At 36.7% G+C, this 20,319-nt stretch overlaps 2 protein-coding genes and 1 pseudogene across 4 annotated transcripts; 2 read left to right on the top strand and 1 right to left on the bottom strand.

Moving 5' to 3' along the window:
- The first annotated feature begins 343 nt into the window (after positions 1-343).
- Positions 344-6,456, top strand: LOC140794201 (uncharacterized membrane protein At1g16860-like). The gene is made up of 6 exons (XM_073146118.1): positions 344-545; positions 3,313-4,064; positions 4,190-4,295; positions 5,247-5,402; positions 5,568-5,779; positions 5,985-6,456. Exons 2-6 carry the CDS (start codon positions 3,418-3,420, stop codon positions 6,175-6,177), a joined length of 1,314 nt encoding a protein of 437 aa, XP_073002219.1. The 5' UTR covers positions 344-545; positions 3,313-3,417; the 3' UTR covers positions 6,178-6,456.
- Positions 6,457-6,892: 436 nt separating this feature from the next.
- Positions 6,893-10,978, bottom strand: LOC140793791 (ubiquitin-conjugating enzyme E2 22-like). 3 transcript variants are annotated; one of them, XM_073145489.1, is made up of 7 exons: positions 10,834-10,978; positions 8,925-9,069; positions 8,655-8,799; positions 8,490-8,567; positions 8,253-8,365; positions 7,755-7,858; positions 6,893-7,507 (listed from the first exon to the last, which is right to left on the bottom strand). In XM_073145489.1, the coding sequence occupies exons 2-7, from the start codon at positions 8,925-8,927 to the stop codon at positions 7,183-7,185; spliced, it is 768 nt and encodes a 255-aa protein (XP_073001590.1). In that variant the 5' UTR covers positions 8,928-9,069; positions 10,834-10,978; the 3' UTR covers positions 6,893-7,182. The 3 variants fall into 3 exon arrangements, with proteins under 3 accessions (XP_073001590.1, XP_073001591.1, XP_073001589.1); XM_073145490.1 differs by having other exon boundaries at positions 8,925-9,082; positions 10,834-10,929; XM_073145488.1 differs by lacking the exon at positions 10,834-10,978 and having other exon boundaries at positions 8,655-8,834; positions 8,925-9,056.
- Positions 10,979-12,411: 1,433 nt separating this feature from the next.
- LOC140793790 (mannosyl-oligosaccharide 1,2-alpha-mannosidase MNS2-like) lies at positions 12,412-18,560 on the top strand (annotated as a pseudogene).
- Positions 18,561-20,319: the final 1,759 nt, after the last annotated feature.

Below are 20,319 nucleotides of genomic sequence, written 5' to 3'. Positions count from 1 at the left end.
TATTGACTGTTGAATTAATTTTGGGCATCCCCTACATCCCAACTATTTTGCATTTGCACCCAAAAAAAAACTCTTAAATTTTAATAATAATAAAATTGGGTTGTTAAAAATTGAGTGTATTTATTTTAATACTAGATGTATACTTCTCTATATATAGATGATACTCACAAAGTTTAGTCTTTCTATTTTAAAAATTTTAATATTTTTTTTTGTGCCTTCCTAACAATATTATATTAAAGAATAGAGATATATATTTATTCATTATAGTAGAAAAAAAATAATATTATCCATTTATCTTAAACCCTAGGGGTATTTTAGTCCTTTTACGTGAGAGAGGGAGGGAGAGAGCTGTAACGTTTACTTGGATCTCTCTCTCTCTCTCTCTCTCTCTCTCTCTTTAAAATTTCTCTTTTTATTTTCCTCGCTCTGTTTCTTTAGAAGTTGACGATAGGTAGCAACAGCTTAAGCTCGATTGCCGACACTCTTCTATCGCCGTGAGCTTCTAATCCGGCAACTTGTTCGACTCCGATTGCCGGCTTCCGGAGGTATGAAGAGAGAACGAGAGATTTATTGAGTTTTTTTGTTGTTGTGATTTTGATGTTATGGTTCTTTGATCCTTGCAACTGAGATCGTTTTTGGTGGGAATGGAGAGGTGGGCTCGTCTCCCTTTGCTGTTCTGAGATATACGTTGGGAGAAAAAGCTGGCCTTTCCCCCTTTGGGTTGGTTTCAGCTTGGGCTTTTCGTTTGATGCAGATTTGGGAATGAGGGTTTGGTTTCTTTCCCGAAATGGGGTGTTTTTTCTTCTTCTTATTTGTAGTTCTCGGAGTAGAGAGGTAGGTGGGCGGTGTGTGTGATTGGTGCTTTACATGGGAAATTTGAGAATTATTTTTAACAGAGAAGTTGGACATCAATTGGATTCTGTGGTTCTATGTTTGGATATGATGGAGGAGTTACTTCATAGGCAGGATTTTCTTTAAAAAATTTGCAAAATTTTGTATTTTGTTGTCAAAATGAGGTGATTTGTGATTAAAACTCACCATTTTCGTCAATCTTTTGGACCAGTCGGTAGGGGAAATTTTTTGGATTTGGTACCATCTTTGGACCTTTTGTTGGATATTCGTGCGGTTCTATATGGTTTCTACAAAGATGTGTGGCCAAAATAGCCAATTCTGATTTTTTTCTATGAGAATTTGGGAAATGATAGTCGTCGTAACTTTAAGTCGGATATAATCTTTTTCTTTTTGTTGGTTTAGCATCATGGCCAATTCTGATAGACGTGGCCAAATGGCCAATTCTGCTCTTTCGTTGGTATAGCGTCATGTTGAATATAAGCTTTAATTTTTTTAAATGGCATTTGTGATGCTTTGCATGGCAACGTGGGACCTGGTTCTTCCTTTTGGCTCTCTGATGTTGGAAACTGTGTTGCTTTTAAATTTAATGAGCAACGTCAGGTTGTTAGTGTAGTTTTGCTTACTTTTGCTCTATAGATGATATTCTATTCTGCTGCTGGGAAATTTTTTGGATTTGGTACCATCTTTGGACCTAGTTATCTTCCTTCACAGCTTCACCAACATTGAGGATAGATTTATAGAAACAGTCCTTTGGCTTTGATACACTTGGTCTTCTAGAAGACTTAATTTGGCTTTTGATTTTAGCTGAGTTGGGCTGTCCCTCTGCTATAGTAAGATCAAGATCAGTGCTATCATGCTCATGTGATTTTCTTGATCTGGTTGATGCAGATAGTTAGATAATCCACCTATTTTCATTAAATGACAACATGAGAAGTTTTGTAAACTATGCAACTTAAAAATCCAAAGTTAGCTATCTTTTTCTATCAATCTATGGTAGCCTTTCTAGTTAAGGTGGCAGAATGGTGGATCATCAAATTTGGGAGACTGAATATCACTATGATATACTTAGATACTCTAATTAACTCTGAAAAGTAGAAGCATGGTCAATTTGTTTGTTCTTCTTTTCATGCTATAGTAAAGTTTAGAGAAAAAGGAATTAGATTTCTTGAAGGCTTTCACAATGTTCTGACATATCCAAGTTAGCAATGAGAAGACTCTTATTCTGGTTGAGTTGAGAACAGGAAGTTTGAGTAGATAGACCTTTATAGTTGGGTGGAGTTAGTACAAACAGATGGAATCGATTGCTATCTCAAGGTGCCTATATTGATTGCTATCGCAAGGTGCCTATCGTAGCTTTTCTCCTTTCCGGATAACATAGTAAATATAGAGAACTAAATATATGGTTTATTTTTCTAATTTCTTCTATTCCACATACTAGGCGTGAAGTCATACTATTTGGTATGCCATTTTTATGCGTATTCTTAATTGAGTTATCTTCTTTACCATTAGTTTGCAACTGAAAAATTGCTACGTTCTCAGGTGCGATATCTTGTATATTTCCATCAATTAAAGCATCTTGATTTGTTTTACTCACATTGGATGAGTTTCACTATGACCCCTATCTGTATAAGGAAAATTTTCATTTTGCTCCCCACATTATTGAGTTATTTTGGTTCATGTTCTTCTTCACCTATTTATAAATCTACATTTTCCTTTGAAATGTTCATAGCATTATGGGTCAAGTTTAACCTAACAAGTTCTAATGAAAAGGTATTATAAAGGAATATTTCATTCCTTTTGAACCTAAATGTCTGTAATCACCAATTGCCTTTCTCTCTCTCAAATCTAGTCATTGGATGCCTCCTCAGAAATCTGATGGAGTACGAAAGTAGGACTTGTTCTATTAGTCTTAGATTTAAGTCATGTTCACAGCATCGTGTCTTTTAGTAATTTTAGTAATCTTCTATATATGGTTAAGTTGATAAAAGGAAAGGTCACAACTTGTTACCTGGAGTAATTACAGAATGTAAGACGATAGACATTTTTGCAGAAATGCAACAACCAATTCAGAAATAATGAGATGTTACAGTCAGAACCAAAATAGGGCAAAAATGCTGGGTGCAAAATGATAATCTCCCTCCTGTGGTAGTAGTTTCCTGGTGTCGTTGGATCAATGCCTGTGCTAGAAACTATAGTATTTGGGAATGAATAAATGAATGACATAAAATTTCGTTGATTATTGGGGAAACTCTTGATGTTAGTTACTATTCATCATCGGGAATTTCTTTTTTTTGCTTTGGCCGCTTATATAAGCATGTAAATCTGCATTGGCTGTCCTGTTGTTCCCATTTCTTCTCTTTAGTTTATACTCCTAAATTATCTGCAATGATGTTCATTTCTTTTTGTTCCTTGAAAAGTACAAGGGAGGCTGTAATTTCTGTTGCAAATGTTGATGTGCAGTGATATTGTCTTTGCCTATTGGAGCTCAACAATAATCCTTCTGGATTACAATTGACTTTAGAGATTGGCCTATCAAGATCTAGTGTTGCAAGTTGATCAGGCTTGATGGGTTCCAGATTCCCATCACATCAACTTAGTAATGGGCTTTATGTCTCAGGCCGGCCGGAGCAGCCAAAGGAGAGGTCTCCAACAATGAGTTCCTCAACCATGCCATACACTGGGGGAGATATTAAGAAATCTGGGGAACTTGGAAAGATGTTTGATCTTCATGTAGAGAAATCACGAAAATCTGGTCCTCTTGCCAACGCTCCTTCAAGGACTGGATCAATTAAAGGTGCTGCTTCCAACTCAGGACCTCTCATGCAGAATGCTGCTAGTCGGTCCAACTACTCAACTTCTCTTTCATCTGGAGCTCCTGGTTCTGGAGGATCAAATAGGCAAAAGTCCAATTCTGGACCGCTTAACAAACATGGGGATTCAGGCAAAAAGCTATCTGGTCCTCAATCTGGAGGAATGACACCAATGGCTCGGCAGAATTCTGGCCCTCTTCAACCAGTGCTCCCTACAACAGGGCTCATCACTTCGGGTCCACTTAATTCTTCTGGCACTCCACGAAGATTATCCGGTGCTCTGGATTCCACTGGATCTATGAAGCACCACAGTACCTCCTTTGTTCATAACCAGGCTGTTACTTATCTCAGCAAGGCAGATGGTTATTCATTCAAGGGCAGCCTCCCGAAGCAAATATTCTGGTAAGTGATTCTACTAGTTCCGATGGGGTTAATAGCAGGTGAATTTATTCTTGGTGCTATTTAGAATACCGTTCTTCCTATTATCATTGTGGTTATATCTGTGGTTGTTGTTGCACATTTTTCAGTTGGAATGCTTGCTGGGGAATAAGTGGTGTAGTAGGATTCATCAACCAGTATCCTGATGCTGAACTTAGAACTGCAAAAGACGGGCAATATGTAAAGATTACTGGGGTATGTGACCAAATGAGGATTGTTGGTGGACTATTTCCTATTTACATAGAAAAATGTCAACATTACATACCAGAGCTTTCTGCTTCTGCAAGATTAATATATTCAGTTATTCTACATCTTGTTATGTTGACAGTAACATATGCATTACTTTATATCCTAGATTAAGTCTGCTCCTTCAGTCAATTACTAAACAGGCAACTCTTTTCCCATTTTTCCTTGATGCACTTTATTCTTTTGTCCTTCACCATTGGCACATAAGATCAGAAAATTCATTTGCAACTCTGCTGCCTGATTGTTTTTAGCTCTTAATATAATACGTTTGTGAGATTTCATCACAAACTAAATTTGTGGAAAGAACATTTTAATGTTACATTTAACCTGCATTTTTGGAACTCGTACTGCACTCAAACATGTATGCTTTCAAGCAAATGAGAAATCCCTAATTCCTTATCAATCTTATTTGCATCCAGAAGAATATCTTTTCAGAACTGTTCTAATTTATCCATGTTTTGCCACTCTGTGATGTGTACACATGTTTCAAGTACTTTAGTTCTCTTTAAACATGTTTCTCTCATGCTTTTCTCATAAAACTTTGGGCTTGAATCTGTTCTTGTCATGTTTCAAAATTGGCACCTATTCTTTATTGCAAGCAAGAGCAACTTAGCAATAAGCATTTTTTTCTCCCGCCTGCACCATACACAACCATCAACAGTGAATTGATATATGTACTGCATCTACTTATGTAATTTGAGGGTTAAATATGGAATGGGGGGAAATATGCAAAGGACTAGTTTGTCTCTTTAAGTCCCTGTGAACTGCATTTGGCTTTCATTTTGATCCGTAGTTGGATGCCTTTTCTATTGGTTGACAATTGCAAATCCTTGCCCGCCAATTGTCAATTAGGTGCCACTTCTAATTTGACAGGTGTTGATGTATTTAAGCTTCTTGTAGGTTGTTACATGTGGACATGTGCCTCTTGAATCATCATTTCAAAAGGTTCCGAGATGTGTATACACATCTACTTGTTTATACGAGTACAGGGGTTGGAACTCAAAGCCTGCCAATTCCAAGCATCGTCGTTTTACATGGGGTTTACGGTCTATGGAGGTAAGCAGTTCTCATGTCACGAACTGTATCTTTAAGATATTAGTTATGTGTGATCCAAAGAGGAGTTAGATCACTGGATTAGTATCTTGTTGGCATTACTTTCTGTGGTCATAACGGTTACAATCTTGGTTTGACCTTCTATCATTCAATTTGAAACTGTGATAGCGACGTGCGGTTGACTTTTACATCTCCGACTTCCAATCCGGTTTAAGAGCTTTGGTGAAAACAGGCTATGGTGCTAGGGTGACAACATATGTTGATGAATCCTTTGTTGTTGACATCAACCCAGACAATAAGGACATGTCTCCTGAATTTCTGAGGTGGTTGCGGGAGAGGAATCTCTCTAGTGATGATCGTTTGATGCGCCTGAAAGAAGGGTAAATATGAACTTTTGGTTGTTTGCTAGCTTCTCATCAAGTAGTATATTTTTCTGTTTATGATGGAGGTTGCAAGCATCTCTGTATTCATCGGAATGTACAAGCTACAATACAAGAACATAGATTACTTGAGAAATCAATCATCATTCAAGATATTAGATTACTTTCTTGTCTATTATGCTTGACTACTTTGCTTTAACTGCAGGTATATCAAAGAGGGCAGCACTGTTAGTGTTATGGGGGTCGTCCGGAAGAATAACAATGTGTTAATGATAGTTCCTCCATCAGAGCCTTCTTCCACAGGGTGCCAGTGGACTAAGTGTATGCTTCCAGCAAAACTTGAAGGAATAGTCTTGAGATGTGAAGACACTTCACAGATTGATGTCATACCGGTGTAGTGGATATGTTGAAAGGTTGGTTATGTTCATGGATTTGTTTCTTGGCAGTTGGCCATAGGAGGAATGTGAGTAGAATGGTAATGATCTAAGATGAGTAAAATGTCAAGGTGTTATTTACTTTGGGTCTGTATAGTCTTATATTTGTCTTCATCTTTTGTGAAGCTTGAGTATTATTGTTACAAGGATGGTTGGTTCGATCAATGTAGAGTATATCATGCACTTATAGAAAGAATAGTGGAATCAATGGAGTTATAATGAGGAAAAATTTTATTTGGCTGACATCGTGTTTCTTATTCCTCTTACCTTTTGCCCCTCTCACAATGCACTTGTTCTCTCAATTCATTACAATTAGGTGTGGCATCTTGGTCGATTCTATTACTATATTGTGTCGATCAATTGATCTCTTAAAGCCTCTACTGTTCTGACAAAGTGAATTGAGTAACATGAAAAATAAAGCTTGATCCAAGAACTTTTCCAACACTTTTTTCATCAATGGAGAATAAAGCCAGTAGAAGCCCAATACAACAACAAATCTTGGATAGAAAGATGAGAGAGTTTCAAGTAAGAGAATAAAATTCTTTGGAGTTAGTTTTTCACATAAAATTCTTTCACTCACTTTCTTTTGCAAGAATTCTGATTCTCGTAAAACCTCGAATTAATACCTTCCTGTATTTTGTCAATATTGAAATTGAGAAAAAAAAAAAAGGTAAACAAGTTAATGTGACACTTTTCATGACTGAATTTTGCATAAGCAAAGAATATGCTTGAGAAATTATTGGATAAATTTAAAACAGAATTAGAATAGCCTTCTTTCAGATGATCTTAAATTGCAGAAAAGAGGATAGCTTTCAGTCACATTCCTCCTCTCTCTGCACCTGAATCCAGAAGATGATACAACGCATGCGATTCATGCTATTGACTTATTTCCATCCCAGCAAGTTCCGTGCCCATAAAACTCCAATTTTCCACCAATCTAACTAACTTCTTTACGTTCCGCAATTCTGTCTATAGTCTCTTCAGGCTTTTCTTCCTCGCGTCCATCTTCTTCTTATCAACAGGAACTTTTGTTGCAATTAACCCTTCCTTCTTGTGTACTGCTGATGCCCCAGAAGCAGGCTCTAATGGAGGAACAATGACAACATTCTGGTCCTGACAATTGGTACCTGATCCTTTGCAGCCAGTTGCTGTGGTTAATGGGGTAGGTACCAGTGGCACTTTACTGCTAAGAACTGTGTTCGTCTGGTCCACATTCAGCACTGTGGTGGACTCGGAAATTGCTCCAGTTTTGGATTTTGGCCTCGGTTTTAGAGCGTGTATGCCAGTGTATAACCTGCAAGATTAAATTACTTCTTGATGCATACCATACGACCATATGATACAGAATTTAATAAAGGATTATAAAATACATGCTGGTATGATGCTAATTTTGGTTATAAACTTGCAGGCTCAGTTGTGATGATTTAAGTAGCTACATATTTCTATTGGAAATGTATACTATAAAATCCAATGAGAGATAGAGCAAAAAACAGGCAGGAATATGAAGAGAAAGAGAGAAAGAGAGAGAGATAGGATCTGACCTGGCATGCCTTGCATATTCGTCATAATTTTCCAGCAACATCTTACCAGCCTGTTCATTGAGCGCAGATTCTGGAAATGGTTCAATGAGTAGGCATCTGACCACCTGCAACAGTCCAAGGTGCCACGAATTAGTTAAAGATAAACATGAGTAAAGCTGCTCAATTCAGAGATGTACTTATTTATTCTACAACCAATAAGCATCAAGATAGCAGAATAAGGTACTAGTGTATATCAAAGTATCAAACTTTGATTACTATGATACTTTTCAAGAGCAGACAACTTATTACCAAAAGTCATGATGCAGGCATTATGGTCAAAAGGTGAACTGATTTGTCTAAACAATCTGGCCCACCCATGTGGCCATCATTAAATACTCATGAAGAGGGACACCAATTTTAGAAAACAGAGGATCTGGATTCAATAGTTCAGGGGCGTGTGATGTAGAATAAACAATACTGTCTAAAAAGAAAAGCAGGACTTCATTATCTTGAACTTACAAGCAAAACATGCCGCAATCCAAGAGTTGGATTCCAGTCCTTTTTCAATGTGTTGACACAGATCTCACCATTTGTTGCAATGTTTGGATGGAATATCTTTGTCAGAAAGTAACCTACAAATATGTAATAGGAAAGTAAAACACTCTTGAGTTCCCTTTTGAAAGTAAAGTACATGACTGTTTCTGTTATCTACATACACAATAATGGTTCATATTCAAAGCATTTTAAATGAAATACCTTTTGGGGGAGATTGAGGGAAGTCATGAGACAATATCAGCTTCATACGGAATATGCCATTCTCATATGGAGTTCCACCTGCATTAGTGAGGTTCTACTATTTGTCATCCATTAGCTCAAAAGCTATGTATATATGGAAGGAGGCAGCCTATGACTATATCCTACCAGGACCCTCAATGTCAGCAAAAATAGTAGAGAAATCATCGTCGTTCACAACTACTTTAATGCCTTCTGGAGGTGCCTCATCTAGATTCTTCAGTTCCTTCGCGAGTTGCTTGATGACATTAGGTGGAAGGTTTTCGTTGGTTGCCTTCAATAACATAAACATATACTTACTGAGCAGGTCTATTAACCAAAAGAGTTAGATCTCTTAGGTGTCTGTCAGAAGATAAACCAAATAAAGCCAATAAATTGTAACTCCACTTATTCAATTACCATGGCAGCAAGGAAAGTCGCTGGCCTATTGCCCCTGCTTTTGCTATGAAGGTAGGTTAGAAATTAGTTGCAAAACAGCTTAATATTTGATGTAATGATGCTTCAGCAGCAAGTGAAACTGCGAAATCTCCCACCAGGTGGAATCCTGCAAACGCCGTCTGTCAGTTCAAATCAAATATAATTAGAGTGTCATCAACAGCAAGGATCTAAGAATTTTCTCATAGAATATACAGATACACAGAGTATTCAAAATAATAGTAACACGTTCTGTGCATAAGATCATTAACAAATGGCACTTCTTTTCCAAATCAAAAGTCCATTTCTTTCATCTCAATACCTGGCAAGACTATCTGCATTATTTGCAAGCTTAAATACATAAGCAAAATACATAGAAAAAAGAAACTAATCTCGCAGCACCATTGATTTCATCAAGGAAAAATAAAATAGAAATTACTACCATTGGGCCCAATAGGAAATGATTTAGATCTCTTTCTGCTTGTACCTAGGTGCGTACAATATTTTTGCATCCTCTAGTTTTCCTTCCATTGGCAATCATTTGATTTCTTAATTCTTGGCTAAAAGTCTATGAAGGAAGAAGATGAACCACACATATTTAACTGTCTATGCACATACTATCATCTAGGTCAAGATCACCAAGCAAAGTTTAAACTTGAAAAATGAAAAGGTTGAATGTAGACATATAGCTGTCATTAAACTATTCCAGAATCAGGGCCTTTGGACGGTAACATAACTGTAAAACCAAGTACCACAAGAAATCACGAATGTTAAACTTGTCTTCAATAGCCACAATAGGCACATACTCCTCTTCTCCCCTAAACTTCGACAACCCTAGCCACCCAATCCCTAAAAGTCCATGCTGCCTAGATAAATAAATAATATAATCTTCAAATTTGTCACACCAATTGTACTTCAGGACATTTCGTTCAACTAGCAATGTTTTGATTGTTTCAGATATATGCCCTTTCAGCATAGTTCTGAGGATTAACTGAGGGTTAATACGAAAAAAAAAAAATCTGCCTATTAAGAGCATTGCATGTCCACAAGTCAAGAATAAGTCTTTTAACTACAATGCCTACGGTTAATTAGATGGATCCTTTTCCTCAGTTTAGTTCTATATATTATTTGATGCAAGGTTCTTCAGTAAATCAAACTAATCATGTCTTTTCATACTACTTACTCCCATGTTACTTTGTCTTCTTCTCTCTCTAAGTCGAAGACCTATAACTCTGTACATTTCAAGTAAGTGAAAGAATCATAATACTACATCCACAGATCATATAACTGATGTTCCTTCAATTACCAATTAGACAATTCAAGAACAGCATAAAACTTTCCAAGGCCCACTATCGATCCTCTCTTTTCTCTCTTTCATGCAAAAGCAATATTCCTCCCCTTCCAAGTTTACTCATTTTTGACAAATGTCCACAAGAATATATTCTTCCGAGCAGATGATCATGTCCTATAAAGATGCTCTAACTGCTCAAATACCTGCACAGATCCAAAACGCTTCCAATGACAGTAAAACTGTAAAGGTCCACCATCCTTTCAAATCACAGCAAGACTACAAGAGCATTCAAACCCATATTCTCATTCAAATGAGACCGGAACCCAAGATTCCCAAAAGATAGAGGAAACAAGAAAGGGGAAAACCTTAAAGAACAAATCCTGCAGATAAATTCACAGACAAAGAAGGCAACCCTCAGATTGGGGTCGCCACTCGCACCGTCAAGAAGCAACTCGAGAAAGTAAAAGAAATTAGTAGTAAAAAAAACACAAATTTTTACAAGAAAAGTGTTTGTAAACCCAAATTTCCCTTCAGAACAAAATAATCAGTAGCCGATCGAACTACCGAATCGCAACGCCGAAAGGGGACCCGTCGGTTTCTCACCTGAGATCTCGAGTTCGACTTCCTTCCGATCAGAGAAAGCGAGAGAGATCGCAATGATTGTAGAAATACAATAGATAGGGAAATAGAGAGAGAAATAGAAGAGAGAGAGAGAGAGAGAGAGAGAGAGAGAGAGAGAGATGATGACGTGGCGACCGATCAGGTAAGACGTACTTGTAGAGTGGGGGAGCCCATCGAACACTGGATCTAAGGCCCACATTATGACCATTATGCCCCTTGTAGATTTACTATAACGCCCTTAAGTTTATATTTCTCAATGCAGTCTATACAATTGCAAAAATTACTTATCACTTTTTCCGTAAATAAAATTAGTATAACTTTTCAATTTTGCAAAATTGATCCTGGTGTTTATGCTAAGATTGCAACATTTTTAGAATTACTTTGTGCATTTTTTAATAAATCTACTATATCTTTTATGTTTCCGACAATAAGGGTAAATGTGAAAAATGGAACAATTTTTTGACGAGATTACCCCTCGGATGGAACGTTGACGAGTGTCCCGCTTGCCGACGATTTGTGGACCGTTTGCAAGGTAGCCGTTGTGAACGCGGTCAGCTGCATATTTGAATTTCTTTAATTTTCGTGAATAGAATAATATAATAGCTAAAATAATATAGAATAGTTGGTAGGAAGGGTGGTGCATTTATTCTTCAAAAAGACACCCCCCCCATCACTACCAGCTCACACCCTCACACCATATACCAACATATACATATACATATACATACATATATATGACCAATGTAGTATAATGTATGAAGTATAATGTATGTAGTTTTTGACCAAACTACCCTCCCAAATTTTTGTACACTTCAAATGATTAATGTGACATTAGATATGCTTCACCAGCCAAATTATCGGGACTACGATTTCTAAATATAAATTATAACGATCTTGCTAAAATTATAAATATATTTTGTATATAAATTTTGAATTAGATGCATACAAAAATTAGGACAGAATTTAAAAAGTCAAAAAGTTATTTCAATACTGAAGCAATATTTGCACCCAATACTTAATTTTTTCTAATATGTTATTAACTGGTAAGCTAATTATAGAGAGAAATAGCCATCTTTGATATATAGATTGAATAATTATGTTAACCGTCTTAAGAAATAGACTATAATAAATTAAAATTTTTATTAAATATCAATCACCAATGTTCTAGGAAACTCAAATGCGTGACCTTTATTATAGGCGAGTAGAAATCAACCGGTGAGTTATAGTAATAACTTAATTATATTATTATAAGTTGGCGTTAGGAAATAATTACAGCTACATCTTAAGGCATATTCGTGTGAAGCTATTATGGACATCCATAATTACATATATATATGATATAAAGAATTGCTTGCATGAAAATAATACAAAAGATGGTTAGATATAGATACAGTCCTCCAACTTACATTGTTGTACTTGATCATTATCGACATCACACCAACTTACCAACCGAAGAGTGACATCGAAGCGTTACTCCTTTTATAGTTGGAATAATAGGATCGCCTACTTTTCCGATCGGATGAAATGATCGTCCGTCCCTAACTTCCCGGTAGTGGTGGGTCCCGCGGTGACTACCGGAAAGAAACTGACCCTCACTTCTTCCTCCTTCGATGCGACTTCCAAACTCCAATCCGGATCTTCTCTTCGTCTTCGTCTTCGTCTTCGTCGGAGAAGGATCCGCTAAGGTAGGTTCCGGCGCAGGCGGCGACGGAGGAGGAGGGGTTGGGTGGCTCGGATCTGGTCGTCTTCGTCGTCGTCGAGCTGGTGGACGTATATCCTTCCGGCGTACTACCTGAAGCGGCCCAAGCGTCTCGCCCTCCTCTTCGTCGCTTTCGTGTTCGCTACCTTCGCCTTCTGAGATCAGCAAACCCTAGTTCGGTAGCCCGAGGTGCGGTCCGATCTCTTTGAGTTTCCTTCTCGAATACCTCACTGATCTCTTAGTTTGTTTTTAGATTCATCGGTATTGGTAGATGTACGAGTGGTTTGATATGCTTTACTTCAATCGTAGTAAAAGTCGAAAAGGTCGTCGTAGTATGTACTTTTAAATATTAACCAGCCATTTTCTATAAGTATAAGAATAGGGGGCCTCGTTTCTTCTGTGAATATATTTTGGTTGCACTAAAATTAGAATGAGATCGTTATGAAATGTGAAAGATGTAACTCGAACAAAAGCATCCTTCTTGTCGAAGGAACTGATAAGAAGTTTGATTTGTTTGCAGGTTGATTGAAGAAGTGAACCAGCTGCATGATCAGGTATGTTTGTTAGTTAATTTGCTAGTTGGTTTATATGATATCGTTGGACAAATTTCCTGGTTGTTAGATGTGTGTATACGTATTTGTAATTTTGTGGTTCATCTTTCTTCTAAAGATCTGTTGTTTATAGTTGAGGAGAGTAGACAGTGGTGCGGAAAATCTAGATGGACTTTACAAATGGCATTCGCAAGGATCTTGTAAAAATTGAACTTATTAACGGTGAAAGGAAAGGAAAAGTGAAAGAAGCAATGCTTCATGCATGGAATTCGTATGTGAAGTATGCTTGGGGCCAAGATGAGCTTCAGGTTTATTATAAGATGACAAAGTTACTCAAATTTGATTTCAACAAGTTGTCATTTTTTATTGATTAATTCCAGCCTGAGTAAGAGATGATGCGGTTTCCTTTTGTCACAGTCCAAGGATGGTGTCAACAGTTTTAGTGGTCTTGGGGCGATGCTTGTGGACTCTCTGGATACACTATACATAATTGGCCTGGAAGATGAATTTCAGAAGGCTAGAGAGTGAGTTGTAACTTTTCCACGCCAATGCAATGTTATATGTGCCAATATTATTTTGTCGGAGTGTAATCTACCAGATCTTGAATAGCTATCCGAAGCATCATTCTTGATTTTTGTTCCATTGGATTACTCGACTATTCCTGTACTTCTGGTCATAGTCAGACCTACTATATTTGCCTTTGGATGACTAAAAATTCATCTGTATCTCATATTCTCATTCAACTTGAGGAGCACAATGCATATACATGTTGTTTCTTGGGCTATTTTAGTAAATCATAATAATAATCAGCATAGGTGTATACTTATTATTTTATTCTCACTGTTGATCTTGCCTATATGTGTCTTTTCCCGAACCAATCTGCCATTGCTTCTGTTCTAGTTGGCATGAGTATCCAAGGAGCCGAACAGTTTGACAAATGCACTTCATCTCTACCTCTAACCGGTGTATCCTTGAAAGACTGAATCTTCTGCCAGTTGTATGTTACTTTGTCTTTCCCAGTTGGTTGTTTTGTTGTTTCCTGGTATCACTTCTTACCAGGAACTAGTTTGGTATCATTTTTGTTAACTTGAATATCTCCGCCCTTAACATGTATAGACAGACAAAGTTTTGTTACATTTTCATTAAAAAATTTACTCTTTTTTGCTACTAAACTGCATGCTAATCCTGGTCTACTAAACATTTGTTAATGATTACATACTTCTAGCTGGATATTTCATTATTTTCAATCTGCATCTAAACAGGAAATTATGATACTACTCTAATTAGTGTTTGATGACAGGTGGTTGCACACTCATTAGATTTCAATAAGGATTATGAAGCAAGTGTTTTCGAGACAACCATAAGGTTGCTTCGGAAGGTTCAGTTGTCTATAGTTCTCATTCTTTTCCTAGATACTTTGTCATGAACTCTTGGCTGTGATATTTGGGTAGATGATAGACTATAAGTTAAAACAGATGAGTCTGCCCTGCTATTTATCCTAATTGTTTGCTTATAGCTGATTTTCTTACTCAGAGTTGTTGGTGGACTTCTTAGTGCATATGATCTCTCTGGCAATGATGTATTTCTTAACAATGCTAAAGGCATTGATAGGTTGCTGCCTGCATGTGTTACATCATCAGGTATAACCTATAACAGAATTAAGTTGGCTCATAGGGGAGTGCGTAATCCTGGCTGGAGCAGGGTAATAATCAACATCCCTTCTCTTCTCACATGTTTGATTGGATTCATTCGTTTACAGAAAAGAAAGAAGTTAATTTTTCATGATTACCTTTTTAACGCTTAAACCCGTTAGAATATGATTTTTTAATGAATTATCATGCGGTGTGCCCCTCATGCATACATAGATTCTTGGTACTCGGGATCTCTTGTCATTTGTTGCAATCAGATCATCATTACTACTGGTTTGGGCCTTGACCACCATCTTTGTAAATCTCTTTTACAGCTGAATGAGCTAGTTATGTTTTGCAGGATGATTAACTGAAGGTAGAGCCTATTTAATACTAGCAAGTTGTTTGTGTGACAACCAATATTTGATACTTGAACGTACTTTTTGCACCTATATCACTTATTAAATCTTGCTTATTTCGTGACCAGAATAGTCCCTTTTAGAATTCTGAGAGGATATTGTCATCTTTAAATTGCCTATTCATGGATCAACTCTTTCATTTTTGCAGGGTCCTAGTGTCCTGGCAGATTCTGGCACTGAGCAACTTGAATTTATAGCTCTATCTTAGAGGACAGGATATCCCAAAAACAAACAGAAGGTTTTATCATCTTATTGTTATCAATTCAGCTATTAAATTCTGGAAGGTTTCGCCAATACCTTCTTGTTTTGAACTCTGCTCATTTATGTCAGAATGGCAATAGAAACACTGACAAAACCATGGTACCCCATTATGAAATCTCACTGACTAAATAATTACTATTTCCGAATAATTTGTCTTTCAAACTAAGATCAGGTGCCTTACAAATTTATGAAAAACTTGAATTTTCTTTTCTAGCACAATATTGTGAAAACTACATGTGCAATTCATTGTTTGTTTATATTGTCATGCCTCCATGGTGCTTTTTCAATTGATATCTATTTAGTAAGGCCTCCTCCTTCTTTCTTGATTTTCTTTTTCACATGGTAAAAAGTATTTTACCTGTAGGTGGAAAATGTCATCAAACAACTCCAGAAGACATATCCCAGTGATGGCTTGCTTCCTATCTTCCTAAATCCACATTCTGGGACTTCACCGTATTCAACAATCACATTTGGTGCTATGGGTGATAGGTTCTCCAATTTCTCCTAATTTATTATCATAACAACAATTATTCCCTTCAGTTGTTCATTCTTTTTATCTAGTCATCGTCCCCTGCCTTCTTCTTTCTGGATCGCACTATGTTATGCATCTTGCTTGGATTTGTTATAATTTCTATCAAGCAACTCCAACAAAATTAGCCGGAGAAAATTATATTTTTCATGTTAGACAGGTTGTATAATGTTACACTCTGAATTTCTCTGCCTGCAATAGTATTGCATTAGGGTGTCTGTTTACTGTATGATGCATGATTATAGGACATGACAGTGAGCACATCATGGAATATACTTAGGCCAGAGACTGTTGAGTCACTTATGTATATCTGGCGCTTCGCTGGGAACACAGCATACCTAGACTGGGGTTGGAATATATTTCAAGCATTTGAAAAGAACTCCGTAATCAAGTCAGGGTACATGGGACTCAAGGATGTGACAATGTGAGTGTTCCCCATGCCCCGGAGCTTATTATTTTCTTGTTCTTGCTTCTGCATTGGCTCACTACATGGATTCTTATCAGACATCTTTTTAGCATGGACCTATTCATCTATATACTTGATGAATCTAAAATGTGAAAACAGAACATTCCTGAGCATCAGGAATTTATTTGTCTGGAGGCTAAGTTTTGTTCCCATGCCTGTGACTCACTATACAGCAAGTTGACATACAAAATTCTTTTCACAGCTTTAGAGTTCAGGTGCAACAAATGCACATACAGCTATAGAATGCTTCTTTGTTGTTCTAGGCTTCTAGCATATTCATTCATTCCAGCTGGTTTACCAGATCTGAAAGTAGATCTGAAAGTATGCTTCTAGCATATCCTTTTCAGTCAGGTTCTGGTACTATAACTAGACCTCAACTTCAGTATTGAAGTTCTGTTGGGATCAGTCAGATAGTTTCTTTTTTATTATCTTGAAATGTATTAGGAGTTTAGGTGGCGTCATGCCTATTTTGTCAGACCAATGCTGTATTCAATCATTCGAGGTGTAATTGTGGTCTATAAAATATTTTTTTCCTCCCTATCTCCCCTGATCAATTATCTTTCTTCCAAACACTTTCAAGCCTTAATAGGAATACTATTAGGCTCCGTTCAATATTTGGATGTTTCATGTATTCACTATAGAAGGAGCAATTTTTAGTCTTAAAAAAAATGAATTAGCATAATACTGAAGAAAATGATAAATAAATGTGGAGACCTCCTATGCAGCTGAAATGCATTACTGTTTAGTAAGCAATGAGAAACTCATAGTAACTCACATATTATAGATATAATTGTAAACATATCATGAACAAAATAATCTACTAATGAATATTAGACCATGTTTAACTAATCAGATTATTGAAAGAACTAGAGGTCTGTTCAGTCGACTAAAATCAGTACTTTATATGTTCAGGTAATGGGTGAGTACTTGAATCTAGTGAATCACAGTTGCTCTTCTCTCTCCACCATAGAGAAACATGAAGAGTATAGAGTTGGCATGGGTATGTGATCAGTGAAGCCGAGTAAGATGTCTTATTGGGGTCAATTTTGTGAGTAATTGTCTAACAGCCAAACTGTGGATTTGAAATGAGCAATAAAAGGAAAAAAGAACAAGGAAAAGGAATCTTCAAATATGAAAATTGAGATACTCCAGTAAGGAGGGTTAATGGTGATTGTTTACCTGCCTTTAGAAGGGATTCTTGACTTGTATCTGGTAGAAGTGCTTGGTGATAAGATTATGCTGCTTTTGTAATTTGGCACTGCACCAGTTTTTTAAGTGCAAAAAAGTGCATCTTTTCTATGTTCTTCCAATTCTCTAGTCTAATTACCAATCAGAGAGGATAAAAAAAGTGTTTCCTTGGTATACGAGGCTCCAGCCTAGGTCCACAAAGGGAGGATGTACACAGCCTTACCATGAAGAGGTTACTTCAGATATTCGATTTTTACCATTTGATCTAGTAGAATCATTTCACCTTTTCATGATTAGAGAGTATAGTACCATGTCATAATTTATAAGATTGACTCTGTACAATTCAATTTGCCGGTAGAATTGGTTCCTCAGATTTAACTTGAGTCCAATCTGAACAAACCCACTCCTTGGCATTTAACTTATCATTTGAGCTTATATATCAGATATACTTGCTTTCAGGTCAATACAGGTGCAAAAGACAACATGATGCAGAGTTTCTTTCTTGCTTAGACACTCAAGTATCTCTACCTCTTATTCTCACCACCATCAGTCATCTCCTTGGATGAATGGGTCTTCAAAATAGAAGCTCATCCTTTGAGAATTATTCCTTAAAACGATAAAGATGAAGACCTTGATAGCACAGCAGACCAGAAACTGGTAAATGAACCGATCGTTAGGCCATTTGGGTGGAAGCAAAGAAGATCAAAGTACAACTGAACTTAGAGTATACCACAGGATATCTCTAGCTTGTTATACTATTGTCTACTGTAAGATAGCAGAATTGTATTTGAGTATCGATTCCACTTTTGCTGTATCAGAATTTTGTTCATCACTTGGAGATATGAGATATCTCAACTTCAGTCTAGGCATTCAATATATGTATGTATTGCTAGGTTTTCTGGCATTGGATATTTGTCAGTGGTCATAGGGATGGCAATGGACATCAAAACCTACCAACTTGAATTTTACCTGACTGCATTTTGGATCCTCAAAGATAATTCCAATACTTCATCAGATTTTGATTTGGATACAAGCTTGGAATAGAGGATATACCTAATGTGAACTTGTCTTCTTTAGGTCAGATACTGAATCAAGTTGCAATTAGATTTAGGTAAACAAATTGTACTAGATGGTTGAAGTTAAATTATGGTGATTTTTTATTGTTGTGGCACAACAGAAACAACAAATGAACTGACAAGAATCTATAAATTGGATTGGAGGAAATTTACAGATAACACCCCAGATTTTGTGTTTATTGTTGTTCAACAATATGGTGATTTATAGTATCTATAATTGAGAACTACCCTAATATGGAGGAAATATTAATGCTTGTCGCACATAAACTGAAGGAGTGAGTCTCAATCATGTGCATGTAATATTTCAACAAAAAAAAAATATTAAATATTAATCTTAATATTTGTTAGCGGGGATCAAACTTAGCTACGAGAATTTAAGCACTTCAAAAGGTAGGGTGTGTTTACTCATAAATTTCCTCTTATATGGATGACCGACCACTAGAATTATAACTAAATAGACTACTCGTCAAACTTAATATCAAAATATGTCTGTGACACTATAACCCTAGATAAAACGCTGATAAGTTTAACGTGTTATTTATTTTATAAAATGCTCAATACTAGCCATCAAATACAGAAGTTATTAATGGGAAGAGATTAACTAACAACTCTTTTATCTCTTCTTCTTCCTTTTTTTTTCCTTTTTTTTTCTTTTTCAGTACTTGTAATCTATCTATACTAACGAGCTCGGTGTACATTCCACTATGATATGAGGCCCTTTTTGTCTTCCCTCCCAGCTCGATTCAAAAGCTAGATCTGAGTGCAATCTAATCTTCTTCTTTTTTTCCTTCTTTTCCTTCCATCAACTTACCCTCCTCATAAGCTCGTAGCCTTCTTTGGGTTTTCTTGATGCAAGTAAAAGCCAAGCTGGTGCATATATGCCTATGATTTCTACTCCAAAGTGGACACTTTACTTCTTTTTGTGAACTGAAATGACCGTATCGCCCTTGCCTTATCTTTATCCTATGCTATTGTCGCCCTCTCGGGGCATTTTACTTTGGGCCAAGTTGGGGCAGGTAAAATGCTTAACAGTTTAGTATTAAATTTAGTATTTTTTTTATAAAACTATACTTATTTTAAAAAAAAATTTTTTACCGAAATAAATTAGGACTTAAATTTATTACCAAATAAGATCTAATTCACTATAGTCCTAATAAAAACACTAAATTGATCGTCAGTTTAGCGTTTTTATTGTCAAACATTCTTTTTATTTTAATTGCTGAAAAACAAAGTTAAAAAAAATTATATATATATATATACATATATATATATATAACGCCGATCAGTTCAACGTTTTTATCAGGGCTACGGTGAATTATAACTCATTTGTTAATAAGGTTGAGGGGGTAGAGGTTAGTTTGGTCAAAAACTCTTAAATTTAAGGGATAAGTTATTTTGGTAAAAGAAACCAAAACAAAAGGAAAGAACTCAGTTTGTGTCTACCCAGATCCGTACAGCAAACATATCAGTGGTCCATTGCCCAATCTGCGCGTGTCGGGGACCACCTAGCATTGATGGCCCATCCTAACACCTGTACGGATGGAAGGGTGGGACGATAGCGCCATTTGCGCATGGGATCCTACGGCTGGGATCGCGGGTTTTGCTCCCGAGATACCATCCGTTGGATGACGTGGACTGGGCACTTGACGGC

Source organism: Typha latifolia, chromosome 8 (genome assembly GCF_019914945.1).
Source record: "Typha latifolia isolate L0001 chromosome 8, TyphaL0001v2, whole genome shotgun sequence".
NCBI classification, from domain to species: Eukaryota; Viridiplantae; Streptophyta; class Magnoliopsida; order Poales; family Typhaceae; genus Typha; species Typha latifolia.
Note: the sequence above shows the minus strand (reverse complement) of the source record. Positions and strands in the feature narration are given on the sequence as shown.

Coding starts and splice junctions, on each gene's coding strand:
- LOC140794201 (XM_073146118.1), top strand. CDS start 3,418: ATGGGTTCCAGATTCCCATCACATCAACTTAGTAATGGGCTTTATGTC. Junction 5,403..5,567: donor GGGGTTTACGGTCTATGGAG/GTAAGCAGTTCT, acceptor AAACTGTGATAG/CGACGTGCGGTTGACTTTTA. Junction 5,780..5,984: donor TTGATGCGCCTGAAAGAAGG/GTAAATATGAAC, acceptor CTTTAACTGCAG/GTATATCAAAGAGGGCAGCA.
- LOC140793791 (XM_073145488.1), bottom strand. CDS start 8,817: ATGTTTATGTTATTGAAGGCAACCAACGAAAACCTTCCACCTAATGTC. Junction 8,568..8,654: donor TGCTGACATTGAGGGTCCTG/GTAGGATATAGT, acceptor TCACTAATGCAG/GTGGAACTCCATATGAGAAT. Junction 8,366..8,489: donor CCCTCAATCTCCCCCAAAAG/GTATTTCATTTA, acceptor ACATATTTGTAG/GTTACTTTCTGACAAAGATA.